This window comes from Rhinolophus ferrumequinum, chromosome 5 (assembly GCF_004115265.2).
Source record: "Rhinolophus ferrumequinum isolate MPI-CBG mRhiFer1 chromosome 5, mRhiFer1_v1.p, whole genome shotgun sequence".
NCBI lineage: Eukaryota > Metazoa > Chordata > Mammalia > Chiroptera > Rhinolophidae > Rhinolophus > Rhinolophus ferrumequinum.
In genome coordinates, this window is record NC_046288.1 from 39,339,918 (window position 1) to 39,358,393 (window position 18,476).

At 36.2% G+C, this 18,476-nt stretch overlaps 1 protein-coding gene across 7 annotated transcripts in view; it reads right to left on the reverse strand.

The window, feature by feature from the left end:
* Positions 1–18,476, reverse strand: part of WDFY3 (WD repeat and FYVE domain containing 3) — a 246,071-nt gene that overhangs the window by 77,425 nt on the left and 150,170 nt on the right. For all 7 annotated transcript variants that reach the window (XM_033105930.1, XM_033105931.1, XM_033105933.1 and 4 more), the window contains 9 exons: positions 16,597–16,778; positions 14,785–15,016; positions 13,240–13,400; positions 10,432–10,543; positions 8,536–8,726; positions 7,178–7,330; positions 3,323–3,396; positions 3,079–3,240; positions 1,629–1,723 (listed from right to left, as the gene is read on the reverse strand). In XM_033105930.1, the coding sequence (XP_032961821.1) occupies positions 1,629–1,723; positions 3,079–3,240; positions 3,323–3,396; positions 7,178–7,330; positions 8,536–8,726; positions 10,432–10,543; positions 13,240–13,400; positions 14,785–15,016; positions 16,597–16,778 (1,362 nt within the window). The remainder of the gene's footprint in view (positions 1–1,628; positions 1,724–3,078; positions 3,241–3,322; positions 3,397–7,177; positions 7,331–8,535; positions 8,727–10,431; positions 10,544–13,239; positions 13,401–14,784; positions 15,017–16,596; positions 16,779–18,476) is intronic.

Genomic DNA, 18,476 nt, shown 5'->3' on the forward strand with positions numbered 1-18,476 from the left:
TAACGAGACCTGGAGTGTGCTTCTGACTTTCTCTATTATTTCAAAGGCAATGAAGTGACGAGAATACTAGTCTCATCAACTTAGCAGAGCAAAAGAAAAATCTGCTAATTTAGACATCCCTCCTATTGTACTCTTATCCAAGAAAATTTTAACTAGTTGTGGTTATTGAATTCAACGGCCAGCAAGATATATGGAGACTAGAAAAATATTTTACCACATCTATTTTTATACTTGAAATGAACGTGTTATATATTTCCAAAGATTTTAAAAGTACTTTTGTTTTCTAATTCCTATTTACTTTGCTTATATTGATTCAGAATTTAGAAATAATGCTTGCATAGGGTAGAAAAATGTAGTGGTTAGAAAGTTTAGAATGTTGGTTTGTACTACCCGGATTCATAGGCAGTAGTATGATCTCAGGTAAGCTTCTTTTACTTAATCTCTCTGGGCCTCAGTTTCTTCCCTTATAAAATTGGGATAACATTAGTACCTATTTTATAGTGTTATTACAAGATTAAATAAAGTACTTAAAGTACAGTGCCTGCCAGCTATAAAGCACTCAGAAAGTGTATCCATGATTTGATCTTTATGCTTTTTACCCACTGCTAATTTGCTTTACCAAAGAAATGTCAACATTGTTCCAAATGAGAGTAGGCAGTAGGTAAGTGGTCGGGGGCCTTCTGTTCTGCTCTGTGATTTGCCAGAGCTACTTAGCCCCTCAAATCTCTTAACTTCTCCTTTGAAAAACATGATTACTCCACTTTCTCTGCTTATTCACGAAGCACTGCAGAGGTTGTGCTCCAGATGGCACAGCCAACATGGAGAACTTCTTTGTGAGGCATTGATACCACTGATACGAAGAGGATTTCTTCTCCGCCCCACCAGGCAGATGTGGGGTTTAAAGGAAATCATCCATGATATGATTATGGAATAATGTAACAGGATGATAATGTAAAGAATGGTGAACAAATATAAGATATTGTGAATTTAATTACAGGTCAATCTAAAAGGTCCTTTCAAAGCTTTCCAAGCAAATCTCATGTCCTAGACTATATAACAGGAAAAACAGTATGTTGGAACAGAGGGGGAAAAAGTATGAATCAAATGAGGAAAGTTAAAAAAAAAAAGTGGCTGTCACAGGCTCAGAATCTCACAACTTATGAAATTATTTTTATTTTATACTTAAATAAAATGATTTTCATAAAATATTCTTTCCCTATGTGACTACTAAAATTTAACAGGAAAATGAAAATAATAGTAACACAGATATAACTCACATTAGCACACATCTGCGTTTCTGAAAAGATGTACATACATTTTTTCAAAATTAAATAATGCTAAAAATCACCCAGGAAGAATTCGCTATTTCAAAGAACATTGTTATAAATCCTCTAAAAATGGGAAAGATTTTACTTTTAAAGTAAAAATTCACACTATATTCTATTCTATGGGTAATTCTGAACTTCTGCGTATTGTATAGGCTTGATTTAAGACACATACATCTGTGAAAGACAAAAAGAAATGTAAGGAGAAAGTAATATAATAGTATCACATATAATTTAGGTCTAACTTGTGCCAGAAGAAAACAGGGCATAGCAATTAGCTTTCAAACTCCAGAATCAACTCACCTGTGTCAAGTTTCTCTTCGTTGTTTATTTCCATAACTACAAACTTCTCACACACTGCAAAGGTTGGTAAAGTAGAAGAAATAAACTGGCCAAACCTTTAAATACAAGAGAAAAAAAGGTTATGGATTTTATTTTTTCTCTCCTCAAAACTAACAGCAAAACACAAAGAAACAACAAAGAAATGAAAAACAAAACAGAACTTATTTTAAGTACTCTTTTACAGACCTTTAATTTAGGTGACTGTTATTTCGTTTACTTCCCCTAGGGCTATCGCAATTAACATTATATATGTTATAATGTTTTAAAATATAGGGAAAAACATACTACTCTAGAAATATGAGTCCTTTAATGCACTAACCCAAATGATTGCAAGAACCAAACAGCATGATTCAAATTAAAATGTCCCAACGTTATCTATATGCATCCACTCCACTGTAGCCTAGTAATTAAGAACTTGGGTTTTAGAAATGCAGGTAAGGTTAAAATACTGGCTGTATGAGGTTTTAATCTTGTTACTTGGGGCAAGTAGGTTAACCTTTCTGGGCCTTCGTTTCTTAATTTGTAAAGTAGAGAAAAGCTTGATAGGTGTCAGTGATAATTTTAGCAAAGTCATCATTATAGTACCAGGGTAAGATTGAAATAAGTATTTTTAATAATAACAATAATCTCCAAAATAATTTTTAAACCTCAATTTTAAATATCAAGTTAAAAAACTCTTTTCAAGGTAAATTCATATAAAAGTGAATGATTTACATGGTATACAGATTAGAGGTTAGCGTATTGGGAATACTATAAAAGTTGGTGTGCTTTCTTTCCCCTGTGCCTGGGAGATTACAGGGAAAGTGGTGGTCAAGTCCAGTTTAAGCAATTCTCTTCTCGGAAAATACTTTGGTTAGGTACTTTTTTCCTTCCATTTCCAGTTATGACGGGATGATGTGAATGTTACAACATTTCTACAGCCCATAAATAGGCCTTAAGCCATACTGCACATTAGCAGCAAAATAATACCTCATATAAAAGGTTTGAATATGCAAAAATAAAATATCATTATCTGCTTGGGTGCTAGAGAATAAATATAAAGGAGAAGGCATGTCCACTATGGGGGTGTGTGTGTGTGTCTGTGCACACCGAGAAGCAGCAGGGCTTGGGGAAGAGGGACCGAGAATTCCTATCCCGAACACTTTTATGTCTGGGACAATCAATGTCATTGGGTTCATTCTGACATCTTTTCTCACCAACATCCTATTAGTAACTATTGGCAACAACGGGCTTTGCTTTATTAAGGCAAGATACTGAGACATGCATGTTTTCTGTGCCTTACAAACATCCTGAAGAGTATTACCATTACAGGTGTTATACAGGTACAAGAAGCAATTACAATCATCTCATTCATCTTAACCTCATTGATATGTTTGGTTAGTAAACAGACAAATACCGAAGTTTTCCCTACCTGAGCAGGTCATTGCTGTTGGGAAAACCTTGCAATAAGAAGCTCAGCACATTACTAATAGCAGCAATGGTAGGCTGGGATAAAGACATATCTCGAAGAGTCAGTAGCAGCTTTGGGATTAGCTGGAATTCCCTCATTAATTTGGCATTCTTTGAAGCTTCACTACAAGAGAAAGAAGAATTTATGCACTATACTATCATCTCTTCTATAACTAAACAACTAACTACATAGGTTTAACCAATACCTGGACTCTGTGAGCAGTTCAATGAAGTGTTCAAATAAAGAAAGATGGAGTTCATACGGTGCATGGAGCCAGACCTACAATAAAGAACAATGGTTTATTTAGGGTTAAAAAATACCTCAAATGCCAATCCAACAAATACAGATGCTGCACATGGAACTATTTCATTCATTAATTAACTGAATACAACCACTTTATTATAATTTTTATTTGGTGAAGCCTTATAAAATTGCTTGTACATATGACTTCTGATTCTGTTTATAAAGGAATAATTATTATGGAAATTATCCTATTAGAGTAAGCAACCAGAAAGGCAAGATCTATGGAAAGTTTCCCTGGAACCAATGACTGAATACTATTATTCAACACTGAATACAACATACTGAGTATAATGAATACTGAATACTATATACTGAATACAAAGGCTGAATGACTGAAATCTCATGTGGGTTCCAAAACTGGAATTAACCATCACAAACTGGTATACCAAACAATTCCTGAAACTCACAAAGAGTTGAGACTATTTTGCACTCCCACCAACCAGAGTATAGATACTTCATAATCTGTGGGGAACTGGGTAGAGGTCTCAGAGGTGTAATACTTTAGTAGTGGGGCTAAATTAGCTCTCCACTAAAGGTTTTTCTAGATACACCCTAACAAAGGTTAAACGCATGTCTCAGGAGGATCAAGACAACTGCAATCCCGGAGCAAAATGTAATACTCTTTAAAAGGAATACAACAAAATCCAGCACTCAGCATTGTAAAATTTAGCATCCAATCAAAAATTACCAAATAAGCAAAGAAAAAGGAAAATATGACCCATAAATAGGAGAAAAATCAATTATTATAAATAGCCCCAAAATGACAAAGATTATGGAATTATCAAAAGCTTTTAAAAATCTGCTCTATATCCTAAAGAATGTAACAAAAAAATATGAACACAAGGAGAGAAATAGAAGATAACCAAAGATCCAAAATGAACTTCTAGAAATAAAAAATGAAAGATTTAAAATGAAAAATATACTGGAGGGGACTAATAGCAGATTAGACACTATAGAAAAAAATCAGTAAACTTGAAGACATAACAATGGAAACTAATGAAAACGAAGCATTAGAAAAAAATGCTAAAAATAAATTACTAAATAGAGCATTAGTGACTTGGGAGACAATATCCAGCAAGCTATGTGTAACTGGAGTCCAGCAAAGATGGGGGAGGGCATCAGGAAAAATAATTGAAGAAATAATGGCTAAAAAAATGCCCAATTTGATGAAAATGACAACTCACAGATCTAAAAAAGCCAATAAATCCCAAGCAGAGGAAACATAAAAATGACAACAGAGTGACTGAAATCTTTAAAGTATGAAAAGAATAAAAACCATCAATGAGAATTCTATTCTATGCAAAAATATCCTTCAACAAAGAAGAAAACGGTAATGACTCTTTCACATGAGAGAATTTATTGCCAGCAGACAGGCACTGCAGGAGATATTAAAGAAAGTTCTTCAGGCAGAAGAATTAATTACACAAGATGGGAATCTGGATCTCCAGAAAGAATAAAGAATGCCATGAATACTGTGCATGTGGGAAAATAGAAAAAAGTTTTTAAATGTCTTTAAAAGATAATTGACTAAAACTGAAATAATACAAAGTATCATACGGATTATAAACATAACAGAAGTAAAACGTCTGATAACAACAGCACAAAGGACAGGAAAGAAGAAATGGCAGTATAGTGTTGTAAGGTTTTTACACTGTAGATAAAGAGGTTTGAAGATAGACTCAATTGTTACCCATGTACATGCAGTATAAATTCTAGAACCTCCACTGAAAGAGAAAATGCTTGCATGCTATCAACTATTTTATTTATATTTGTCAAATGGCTATTCTAAAAATAGGGTAAATTAAGTATTAATAGATCACAGTGGTTTGGGGTAATTAGGAATGCCATATAAAACCATAAAGTGAGCAAGGCAATATAAAATGAAGTCAACATATGTCAAACACCTAAATTTCTTCTGTTTGTATATTAGATTTTAATCAGAAATCTGAAATGAAAGACAATCCGTGATTTAAATGTATCAGTTACTCGATGAAAACAAAGCTAGGATTGATTAAGTAGGTCTCCTTAGTATTCACATAATTCTTTCTGCGTACTTTAACCTCTGTGCTTTCACAAGTTTTTAATTGTTCATAGATTTGTTTTTCTCTTCTAATGGACTAACTACCTTGAGACATGGACTCCGTCTTTATGTTCACATGCTTAACACCTAATACGATGCTTGGTTCAAAGATGCTCAATAGACATTTTTAAAGGAATGAGAGGTTCATGTATTAGAACTTTAAATATCAGGCTGAGAAATACGTACTTTATTGTGTTGGAAGGGGAAATTACTGGAAGTTTTGGAACAGTGATATGATGCCTTAGAAAGAATTGGGTAAAAAGATATACTAGATTAAGGAAAGGCGGAAAGCAGTAGGTGAGAGGTAAGAGGAGAATTGCTTAGGGTTTGGATTAGGATGTAGCAGTAGGAAAATAAAAGGTGGACTACATGAAATATAGAAGTAGAATTTATACGACTTAATATCAAAGTATTTATAAACAGTGAGGAAGAAGAAAGCTGATTTTCCAATTTCAAGCCTCAGTGAGTAGGACGATGGTGGTGTTATGAATAGAAACAGGAATTAGAAGGCAGAACTACTTTGGGGAAGGATGTTAAGTTCAGTTTAGGTGTTGCTGGGACATAAAAATGGAAACGCGGAGCAAATAAGTCAGGAACTCGGATGTCAAGCTAGAGATTTAGATTTTTAGAGTCAACTCTGTAGAGCTGAGGCTGGAGAACTGGGTGAGAATCTAAGGAAGAAAAACAACAAATAAAGGAAAAGATAAGGAAGTGAAGGTGGACGCTTTTAGGTACAATAATGAAAATTTCACGGCCATAAAATTATGGGGAAAGTAGTGATAAAAATGTAAGAACCAGGAAAGTGATGCCTGAAAGCAAGAGAGCCCTGGGACGCGAGAGGGAAACAGACTGACGGCATCAGTGCTACTGGGGGCTGTGGATGCTGAGAACAGAGGACACCGTGCGTAGGCCAGGCGGCCGTAAGATTTCAAAATAAAGTTTCAGTAAAGCGATCAGGGCACACAGCCTGTTTGTCAAGGACTTAAAATAACTGACAAGACAGAGCTTACAGTAGTAATGAGGAAGAAGAGTTAGGGCCTAGACTTTACAGTTAGCCAACATTCTGGGTGGTAGGGATACAAAGATGACGACGGATATGATCTCTGCACTCATAAATCCTACAGTCTCACAAGGGGACGTTTGTGTGTGTGTAGATACATAGTGACGAGTAGACAAAGTGCTGTGAACAAGAAATTAAATGGAGAAAGGATATGCAAAAATTAAGTGGTGCCTTGAGAGGACAGAGTGGAAGTGGTTTATAGTAATAAGACAGAAGAAAATCTTGTTATTTTGGCGAAATGAATGACCTTTTACTAAGCAGCTGCTGTTAACCAAAATTCCAGGTCTAGCTCCTGTTTATTGAAGAAAAGTTTCTATCAGAATTATTTGTTGAAAATACGTTTGCCTCTCGTAATGCTAGAGGCAGCAACAAATTAGCTATATATAGCTAGGTAAAGGTACTTCACTTCTATACTGTTTGTAAAATGAAATATCCTCGGGGGGAAGGAACCCCATCACCACCCTATTTTTCATATTTTACTAATGACGTTAATATGAGCATCATAAAATTACAGGATACATCTTAGAGACAAAATTGTACAGTAGTTGACAATTACTACAGAGAATAAGAAATGAATTCACTGATTATATATTACCAGTTAGTGTTTATGTACATACTTCAAAATCACAAAGTAGATCCTGGAAAGCAGTTGAATTCGGAATAATGGAGGTCTCATGTCCACTATCAACAGTTCCCACCAAGGAAAAAGTTAGATGGAGAATGTGGCTGTTGAGAAGGGAACGTTTCTTCTTAAGTAGCATTGCCAGCAACTAAAAGGAAGCAATACCCAATGCCTGTTATCAATCATTGTATATATGTGCGCGCGCGCGCGTGCGCGCGCACGACCCCAATGTAGAAAATTCCTGAAACTTCTCAGCTGATTTCTAAATTTTTATGACAACATAACATTAGAGAAAATCTAAAAAGCAGGGCAATCCCATTATTATTAAAATATCCACTTTAACATAAACCCTTTCAATTCACATATAAATATTTAAATTGTTGCCATTATGTACATAACAATTTTCTCTTTTTCTTTACATGACATTCTATCAAAAGGATTTTTTTCTTTTGTAGCAGTCTTCGTAATTACAGTTTTAAAAGGTTGACTGATATTCTATGGAATAGTTATAGTATTATTAGTCATTGTCATACTGTTGGGACATTTAGATTTTTCTATTTTTTCCTGATAAATAATGCTATAATAATCATTATGGAAGTTTTGCAAAACAAAATACTTATCAAAGGAGTGTGACAAATCTACAGAAAACAATAAAGAGTTTACCCACTCCCGATGAACTATTGGCTAAAGTTAGAGATGGCATTTGCACTTTGTCTACACTAGAGGGATTTAATCTTGTTCCAAATAGTTTTTTCTTTTATTATGAGGAGGGTTCCACCTAAACCTAGTTGAGGCTGTGGATACACGAACACATGAATACTGCATATTTTTAATGAGTTTTCAGGACTAGCAACGGCACATGCATTACATAGTGGCTCTTACTTCCACTGGGTAAAGTGGGTAAAAGATGACTGGTGTGGAGGGGAGAGATAAGGAAAATGGAGAGAACTCTGGATCTATTACTGACCTGGCAATCTCTAGAGCAGGTGGTAATATGACAATACTGCATTTCATTCCTATTTCCATAAGAAAAATAAGGCCAAACTAGCAAACTGTTGTTCTGAAAATATATTCAAATATATAAGAAATATACTGAAGTAACATAGCCTAATACAAGGGTTTAGTAAGATTTGATGAAATAGGAGAAAAAGGATGAACCAAAATAAAGAAAACAATTCATATTCTCACTTGAAATATGCTAGTTTTAATAAAAACTACTGACTTTTAAAGGTTACTTGGACAATATAATGCTTCTAGAGTTTGAAAAAAATTGGAAAAATAATGGAAATCAGAAGTTTTTTTTTTTTTTTTATATGCAAAGTAAAGCGAAGGCAAAGCCTTTTGGTTCCAAACCTGGTAGCCCTTGATTCTTTCCATTTCTTTGCTGGCTAGTGGGTTACTCTTGACCACACAAACCAGGGCCTTGACAGCTGCATACAGCCCTTCCACGTCGGAAGCCATGGCCACCAGGCCCAGGATGGCTGCAGCGCCCCCAATGTACTGCAAAGTGGTGGCAACAGGCTTAGGGACAAATGTTCTTACTCCTGATTAAAAGACAGTGAAAAACAATTAAATAAATTCCCCATGTAAGCAAGAACTGAATAAATCATCTTCAGAAATATTGAACTAATTATAAATGATACTTTAAAAAAAGCTTTCTATCCTAAAATAAAAATTCTAAACAAATTTCACAGTAGGATATGGGAGAAGGCAATAAATGCTCATGTGTAATTCTCAGAGAAGAGTGGGGAGTATAGGAGTGAAAAGAGAAGGGCTGGGTTTGAGAGTAGGCACAAATGTTTCTGTGCAGCTTTGGGCAACAAAAAGACTCAAAAGCACGGAGGCCTCGGGTATGCATTTCTGAGGTAGTTGCCAGGGAACAGTCGTGGGCAGAGCAAAAGCACTTTAACTCTGTGAACAGGGGAATGGGATGGAGACGGCATCCTGGCCTTTGCCCTACAGATAAGCCACGCCATTACTCAGAGCTTCTCCCAGTTACGTCATCCGTGTAATAGTACATCAGTGAGTCCAGAAGAGCATAATTATGTGGAAAACACAGTATTGCAACTAACTTTGTGTCGATTGCAAAAAAGTCACATCTACATTCCTAACCTTGTTTCTTGAAAAAGGCATTGACTGAACGTTGTTTGCCCAATGATCAAGCTTGAGTTTTTTGAAAATAAAACTAATATGTATTTTATATTTCTATGTCAGCTTTGCAGTCAGTATACTGCAAATACAATACTTTGTATCTTATGGCAAAGGATTTTGAAAACTACCTTCTGAGGTGATTAGGGCCAGTATTACTACTTTAAAGATAGGAAAATTGAAGTCCATAGAGATCAAATGTCTGGTATAATGTCATATAGAGACAGAACATTGGGCTGGAATCCCAATCTTTGAACTCTTCAGTCACTGCTCTCTCTACTATACCACAGCGCTGCTATATTTTTGCAAAGGACATAGAGCAGTGCTCAGTGCTTGTTGAAAAACTACCATGTGCTTCAACATAAAGGAAACTATTTTATCAATGCAGTACAGTCAAAAAAGAAAACCAAAGTTAATTTACGTGCACATCACTGGGACAATTAAAATTGCCAAGGATTGATAAACATGTAGGATTTTGACCGGTACAACATGAACTTGTTAATCTAAAAAGGAACCATATTATGTACTTATTTGCACATTAAAATATATAATCACTGGCTCTGAATTTGGATGGCGTGATTGGATTGTCTCGACATAAGCAAAAAAAAAATTTAAAAAAAATCAACTGATTTTAAGCAGACATCAGGTATAAGGAAGGCTCTGCAGAATGTCCACCAGCTCTTTTATTGAGTTGGATCCACAGCATTTATACTCTGAACCTCATTTCTAGTTCATTTCCAATTACTAGAAGCCCTTAGGAGGGCCACCACTGCTGCACCAAACCATGCAACAATCAATATTTTTAAGTCTTGACACCTGTCCCTAAATGTACTGTGAAATTTACCTTGAAATTACACAAAAGTATGTAGTCAGTGCTCATCAGTGCTGACAAGAGGGGAAAAAGTTAATGGGATTTTTAAAAAGGCTATATTTTTAAAGTGGACTGCAGTTTGAGATTGTTACATTAGTCTCTACATATTGCAGGAACATTACAGGTCAGCATGAGAAAACATGAACTTCAGCACCACCCCTTAAGTGAGGGAAGTGAAATCAGATTTGAAAGTAATAAAGAAGTTTGAAACAATAGTCAATTTGACTCACCCAAGTAGCCAATCAGGGTAGCCCCAATTGTCCGAGCAGGTCCGTTAAGATGTCCTGCTGAATTGTGTATCAGTTTCACTGGAGTGGCATTCTCATGAGAGGAAATGCCTAACTGAAGAACAGGAAAGGGAAAAAAAATGTAACTACAGAAGAACTGTCTGAACTTATTTTTATTATAGTTAGCATACAATATTATATTAGTTTCAGGAGTATAACAGAGTGATTCGACATTGGTACACCTTATGATGTGGTCACCACACTAAGTCTAGTACCCATCTGTCACCGTGCAAGGTTATCAACTGTTATTGACTCTATTCCCCTTCACCTTTCTCACCCGTCCCTCCACCCACTTCCCCTCTGGTAACCAACAGTTTGTTCTTTGTTTCTATGTGTCTGTTTCTCTTTTGTTTGCTTGTTTATTCTGTTCTTTAGATTCCACATGTATTTGTCTTTCTCTTGTCTGACATATCTCACTTAGCACAATACTCTCTAGGTCCATCTATGTTGTTGCAGATGGCAGGATTTCAGTCTGAACATTTTGATTGGAAAACAAAAAATAGACATGATTGGTAACATGCATTTTCTCTCTCCCCGTGTCAGAACATTAAAAACTTGAGCATTCTTTTTTTTTTTTAATGTGCAAATACTTCCAAAGGTGTAAAAGCTCATAGAAAGTAAGTTAAATATAATCTACTGAGATGAAGATGGTGAGAGGGTCTTGTGAAATCGCTTCCAGGGCCTTTCTGAATGCAACTCTGTCGTGGTTTAAAGGGTCTCATCACTCACTGCCTCACACTACCTGTTATCAGCGAACATAACATTGGCTTTACTCCACATTCAAGTAAACGTCACATAAATTACCCAAGAGTTTAGAGATAAACATGCCTACATAAAAGCAATGTTAAATTTTACACACACACACACACACACACACACAATGTGTTTTCAACCAAATATAATCTTAAGACTAATTTTATTCTTACCTGCAGAACTCAATTTATGTAGTTTACATTCCTTAGAAAAGGGTACACATATTCACAGACAAACCTCTGTACAAGAGTTGCCAATACTTACTGTTCCCAAATGCCTACCTTCCAGCCTTTTGATGTCCTGCCCCTCGGGCTTGCCCTCCCTCATCAGCCAAACAGCTTGTCCAGCTCACTCAGGACTCTCACCTTGACAAACCCATGGTCAGTCCTCAGTCCTAATCTTCCTCGCTGATCTGACAGGTTTGCCACAGTGGATCACTGACTTCTACAATACCAGACTCTCCTAGTCGTGGCTCCTTTCTTGCTGGCTGCTACTCCTCAGTCTTCTCAGCTGGTTCTTCTGCATCTCCCCAACTCCACAATACTATACTCCACAATAGCATGTCCCAGGTCTCAGTCTGGAAACCTTTCCTATTCTCTATCGACATCTACACTTTGGTGAATACACCTCGTCCCATGGCGTTAAACACCATCTGTGAACATCCATGACTTTGAAACCTCTCCCCTGAACTCTAGATTCCTATTTCCAATGGGTGATAGCTCCACTAAGATGTCTAATAGACGTCTAATATGCTTCTCAAACTTTTTCCAAAATATAATTCTCAACATACCCCCCCTCCCACCCCAAAACTACTCTTTCTGTAGTTTTCTCCAAATCAGAAAGAGACTCCGTTTTCCTGATTGTTAGAGCAAAAAATAAAATAAATAAATAAATAAATAAAATAAAGAATAAAAGACTTGGGAGTTATCCTTGACTCCTTTCTTTCTCTCACATTTCATATCCAATTGATCACCAAAAACTGAGCTCGATCTTTAAACTCCACCTCTAACCCGATCACTTCTCGCCACGGCCACGGCCACCACTCTAGTGCTGCCCACTATCACTGGACTGGCCTCAGAACTGGTCTTCCAGCTTCTGTCTTTGTCTCCCTTCAATCTATTTTCAGTAGAGGTCATAGTGATCCTGGTTAAAAGCAAGTCATAACATTTCATTCCTCCGTCTGGAACCCTATAATGCTTCCCATGTCACTCAGCTGAAGCCAAGGCCTTTACAGTTGCCTCTAAATTCTAAACAATGTAGTTCCCGTTGCCTCTCTGAGCTCCTCTCCTGTGACCTAGGCCTCCTCTCATTCTCCTCTAGCCACACCTGCCTCTACGGCAGGCATGCGCTTTCCTCAGGGCCATACCCCCCATCCTGGAAGTACATCCCATCCGCTCTCCGTATCCTCATTGCTGCTGCCTCATGCTTTCAAGTCTGCTCACATTTCACCTTCTCAGTGAGGCCTCCTCTGACCAAGCTATTTGAAACTATTAGCTCACCTCTTTCCCCTTTCCCGCTTTATTTTTCTGCATAGCATTCTTCGCCTTCTAACATACTCTATCATTAGGTTTTTTCTGTAGTTATTGCTGTCTGTCTCGTTCACTAGAATGTAAGAACCATGGGGGCGGGGGGACTTTCTCTTTATCCACTGCTGTGTCCTGAATGAAATGCTGCACATAATAGGTGATCCAGAAAAACTTAAGTTGTAGCCTTAAGAACAGCAATTGATTTCTTTAGTTTTCTAACGTTCAATTTCTTAAATTGCCAATAAAGAATTAACATAAACTATGCACTTAGAAGGCAATTCTCACTTTTCTAAATTAATCTAGTATCTAAAATATGTTTTACATTCAAAGTGCAAGAAACCACATATAAACAATATACGAAAGGCAGTGTTTTCCACAACCCCTCATATTTGGGCGGAACCCACAATGAAGCTCTGAAACCTCTTTCCAATGCGAGACAGCCACAACTTACCTAGAAAATCATTCTGCTTACCTGCTTAGCAATGGCTTTGCTGTCCAACTTGTTGTACAACTTCCGGATTCTTGCCACTGTCAGGGAAGACACAGAGAGTGCATAGAGGCCAAATGACACCTTTTCCTCTGGCACTAATGACACAGGAGATGGGGCTACACCTTCGGATTTTGCATCTTTACCTTCAAAAGAAGAATAATTCTTTTCAAAATCATTATCCCAACACTAATTTTTTATTCTTACTATCATTTTTAAGTTGGCAGACTGGAAAAATCTTTTTAAGTGGAATAAGGGAGCGGAATTTAAAAACTATTTTATTTAATGTTCAGCTCTTCATTTATTTCTTTAATTAGAAAATAGGGAAAAATCACCTAGTCATAGAGCTTTACATTCTAAGTTTTACTCTGAAAATATGCTTAACATATAGCATAACTACAAAGGAAAAGGGTTTTAACCATTATCAGACAATCATAAAACACTTCCCTTAGGTTCAAAGAAAACAGGAAATACTTAAAAATGAGTGGAATGCCCATGGGCTTTGTAGTGGGAGGTCTTGCCCCCGTGACAGCCCTCACACATGCCTCGCTGCATTTTTTTAGACAGCACAGCAGAGCAGTTAAGAACTAGATGTTTTGGAGCTAGATGGCGTAAGTGTGTATCTCTACTATATCATTTAAAAGCTGTGTGACCTATATAAATCTCTGTGTCTCAGTTTCCTCATCTGTAAAATGAGGATGACAGCAAAAGTACCTAACCCCCAGTGTTTCGAAGGAATGAATAAATGCATGTCAAAGGTTTAGAACAGCTATGTCCTTCATACGCATCAACTTATTTGGCACATATTAAGTGCTCAGTAACATATTAAGTGCTTAGCTATTATTAGATGCTATCTAAATGAAAAACATGAGTAAAGACAAATTACTTAGCCACAGGATCACTAGCATTTGCAATATACTGTCCTAACTCTTCTGAGAACTTTGGTAGAATGAGAACAAAGGAATGGAAGACATTATTCGGAAAGAGTACTATGAAGGAACTGTAGTTTAACTTCAGTTCCTTTGATTCTAAATTCCTTTTGGGAGAAAGGATAACAAGAAATGGACTGTCAGGGTAAAAGGATGAGGAAACTGATGTTAATTGCTCTAACTTGAAGAATATATGTATGTGTGTGCTTCTGGGCCCATCCTCCATTCCTTTAACTAGAGTGAACACACTTTAAGCTGCTTCAGATAATAGGAGAAATTTCTTTTATAATAGGAGAAACTAAAAAGAGAAGAAGGTTGAGGTTAGACTCTTAAGAGAGTATATGTCTACATCTTAGAGCCAACAAGAGAAACTAGAAAATTAGTAATCAGGCATAAAGACAAAAATCAGGAAAGCACAGTATGATCAGTGGAGAACATTTTGAATGGGAGTGAGTGGTATCATGTTGAAGAAAAGCAGAGAAGACCCTTTTTTCAGATAGTCATAAAGCATGAGCTTATATACACACATGCACTTACTCATGCATCTACATGCAGAAGTTAAGTTTTATACGACTTTAAGAAGAAAGAAGGAGTTACTCACATGGCATACATACAGCCTGAAAGCTTCCAACATAATTTGGTCCTAGTTCATAAATGGTAGTAACACTTGAAGGAGGTAACACTTCTTCCAAAAAATGCGCGGGTCCCAGGCGCCAAACCAGTGAGGCGAGTTGGCGCTGGGCAGGTGGGGTACCCACGTAGGCATAGACTGTGCTAACCACCGGTGGGTTTGCAGAACCCGAACCCCCAGGCGTACTGTGAACATAATGAAGCTACAAAGAAAATGAAAGCAAGTGTGTGAGATACGACAGGAAAAAAAAAAATTCCCCAGGAAGACAAGCACTTTTTGAGTATACTTTTATTATCCAAAGGTCATACAATCTTATAAATGTACAAAAGCAATTGGGTCAGAAACATGAGGGCAGGCCAAGATTCTAGAATCTGATGTGGAAGTTGGAAATCTGTTATCCAACTCTCTAATACAGATAAACTATCTCATGCTAGAAAGGATAATATACATATATAGGCATATTGTTACTATCTGGTTGATTTGCATATCAAATTAACAATGTGCCTATGAAATTTTAAGGTTGATACAAAACCAGAGCTTTCCAACTATGGAATTCAAGTAATATTGAAATTGGCTATGTTGCCTTCCATGTGAGTCTGTTAAGTAAAATTATTCATGAAGTGTTTTATAATGAGTAAAATGCTTGGAAAAAAATTAGAAAAATGGATAGTCTATTATAATTTATTCACACATATTTTAATCGCAATGTAATATACAGTCTCAGATTTGAAATACACTACTGACAATTACCTTAAATTATCACTCAATTCATTTACAATGTATAATTAGAGTATACAAGATAATGAAATCAAGTTGCTTCTTGTTGCATAGGCAGCTTTCACCACTTGATGGGATGAGGGACATTTCCATGGATTGTTTTACCATAACGCCATCCTAGTTTCAGATCACATCTATTATTCCATATAATAAAGAACAGTTCCTGTTGACGTTAACAATATGAGTGTGAAGACTAAAACATGACCTAATGTTGGTTTCACAGGACGCTGACTTCTCACAAGGAATGATGATGACGATGATGATGACGATGATGATGAAATATTTCAATAATAAATCTACCTGTCAATTCTAGAAACTGAGGACATTTTTATTTTCGATAATACTAAAAAAAAAATGAAGGAGCAATGTACTAGAGAATCTACAAACCCATTTCAAATGCAATCTTATATACAAAGGAAATAAATGACTATTCCCACAGAGTGCCTTTTAGGGTGTATCATATTGAAACACAACGTCACAATAAATTATCACTAAGGAAGGGAATGTATTCAAGGGAGCTACAGATTTCAGTGCTTTTTAAACGTTAATTCACAAAGGACAAACCTTGCCTTTGTTGTTTCTTTCAAGTAATATCCCTATAAAAATGAATACTATCTTTCAGAAGTTGAAGAATTTTAAGAGTTTGCTAGTTGAGTTCTGAAGAAAGTAACTAGCAGCATTTATCTTTACTGGAAAAAGAAATAACTGATTCTTTACTAGTTCCTTCAACTCTCTTGCCTCTCTTCTAACTACTGTAGTATAGCTAGCTATCTAGAGTATTTGTACACTCACCACTCAAAAAACAATAAGGGAACAGCTACTGTTACTATCAGGGACTAATCTGGGTAATGACAACAAAGATGAACAAAAAGAACGCCAGCTATAAAGAAACACAGAATCTACTGGACTGCATAAAATAATAGCAATTTAAAAAAATAACCCTGTGCGCGTGCGCGCGCGCGCGCGCGCGCGCGTGCACACACACACCCACACAGGTGAGCTTACCTTCACCGTGCTAACAAGCTGTCCGTCAATATAGAGGGCTGCAGCACTGTTTTTCAGCATGCCTTTGCTCATCACCAGCACCAGATGATGCCACTGACCCTCAACTATCAGTTCTCCACATCGAAAACGAGCACAGCACGGGAGAATTTCATAGAAAGAGGATTCTTCACTAAAATCATCAACTAAAATAAAAAGGGGAAAGAAAAACTCAACACCATCCTCATTCTAACAATTATTCCTATCTAGATCCTGACTTTATGTTAAAATAATATGATGTTGTAAGTGCAAATATCCTATTCATTCAATAACTTCATCTGTAGTAAGAAGTAAAACCTGGGATATGTTTTTTCTTTTCTCTGTTCAAGATACATGTAGTTATAACCAAAAAAAGTTATAATACCTAATGAAATGAAAAATAAATAAAATTAAATAGACAATAAAGTCATGATTGACGACAAAAAGAGACTAGTTGATTATTACCTGTCATGATCTGTTATAAAAGGTCTTTTTAAATATCAGTTTGACATGCCTCTGATTACAGCAATCAAAAGAAGTTAGAAAAAGTTAGAAAAAGAAGCAAGAAAATTTAACTTTTATTCTTGTTATATGCTCTGCTCAATGACACAAGGGGCAATGATCTGTCCTTAGGGCTGGTTGTACTGCCCTGACCCTTGCCTGACACTAGCTGGTAGGAAGGAGGTGACTTAAGGAGTGCGCGGTATTTGTTGATCCAAGGGTTCTGCTTCATCAGACAACTTTGATCATTTGCTAACATTCTGGAATCCCTTCCTGCCTCCAATCTGCCTCCTCTTTGCTACCCAGTATATTGCCACATCATGCTAGGAAATAACAGGTAACACTAATTCAATGTTAACGTTAAGCTAATTAAAATTAATTTACCTTTTCTAACTATTCAAGAAGCAGTAGGACAGCAGTGGAAATCCAGATGTTAAAAACTCATTTCCCTGTCCGCCCCAAATTTTTTTTAAAAAACTTTTATTTATTAAGTGTGTTTTTCCAGGACCCATCAGCTCCACGTCAAGTAGTTGTTTCAATCTAGTTGTGGAGGGCGCAGCTCACAGTGTCCCATGTGGGGATCGAACCAGCAACCTTATTGTTAAGAGCACGGTGCTCTAACAAACTGAGCTCACTGGTCACTCCCAAAAAATTTTTTTTGAAAAGAGCTAATCTATAACCGTGCAACTTAAAGCAGACCCACCATTTTTCAGTACAAGCACATAAAAGTAACATATATTGAAAGTTAAAGGTTTAAATTATATGCAGAAAGAATTCCAAAGAAAATTTAAGTTTCTATTTTTTGAATCTTAAAATATCTTCATACACTGAAATGCCAAGATTATATTTTAAAATGGCAATTCAGAATATATATCTATTGATGAGTTAAGACTAACACCATATATATGACTAATGTATATGTTATTATAATTTCCAGTGATATATGGACTATAGTAGTCTTGCACATTGCATTTAGTGAAAATGCTATAGAGTTAGAAAACATTTTCCTAATTTACTGAAATATCACTCCTTAATTTTTTCCAGTAAATTCTACCCTCTTTCCAAATTGTTCATTATCATTTACTTTTCTCATTGTTTCCTTTTCAAACCATTCATATTTCTTTTCTATTTCTTCTTGTTCATTCATTTAAATTTTTAAATAACATCTGTGGGTCAAATATATATTAGGCACTGTTTTAGGTAGCAGGGCTGCCTAGATTACCAAGAAAATAACATTATATGTAGAAACTTACATTTCTAGTAGGGTAGGCAGACAAAAACAAAATAAAGAATTAAAATCTATGAAGTCCAGATAAATTTAAAGAATATTAAACAACGGCTATGGCAGTGGGCATAGGAAGGAA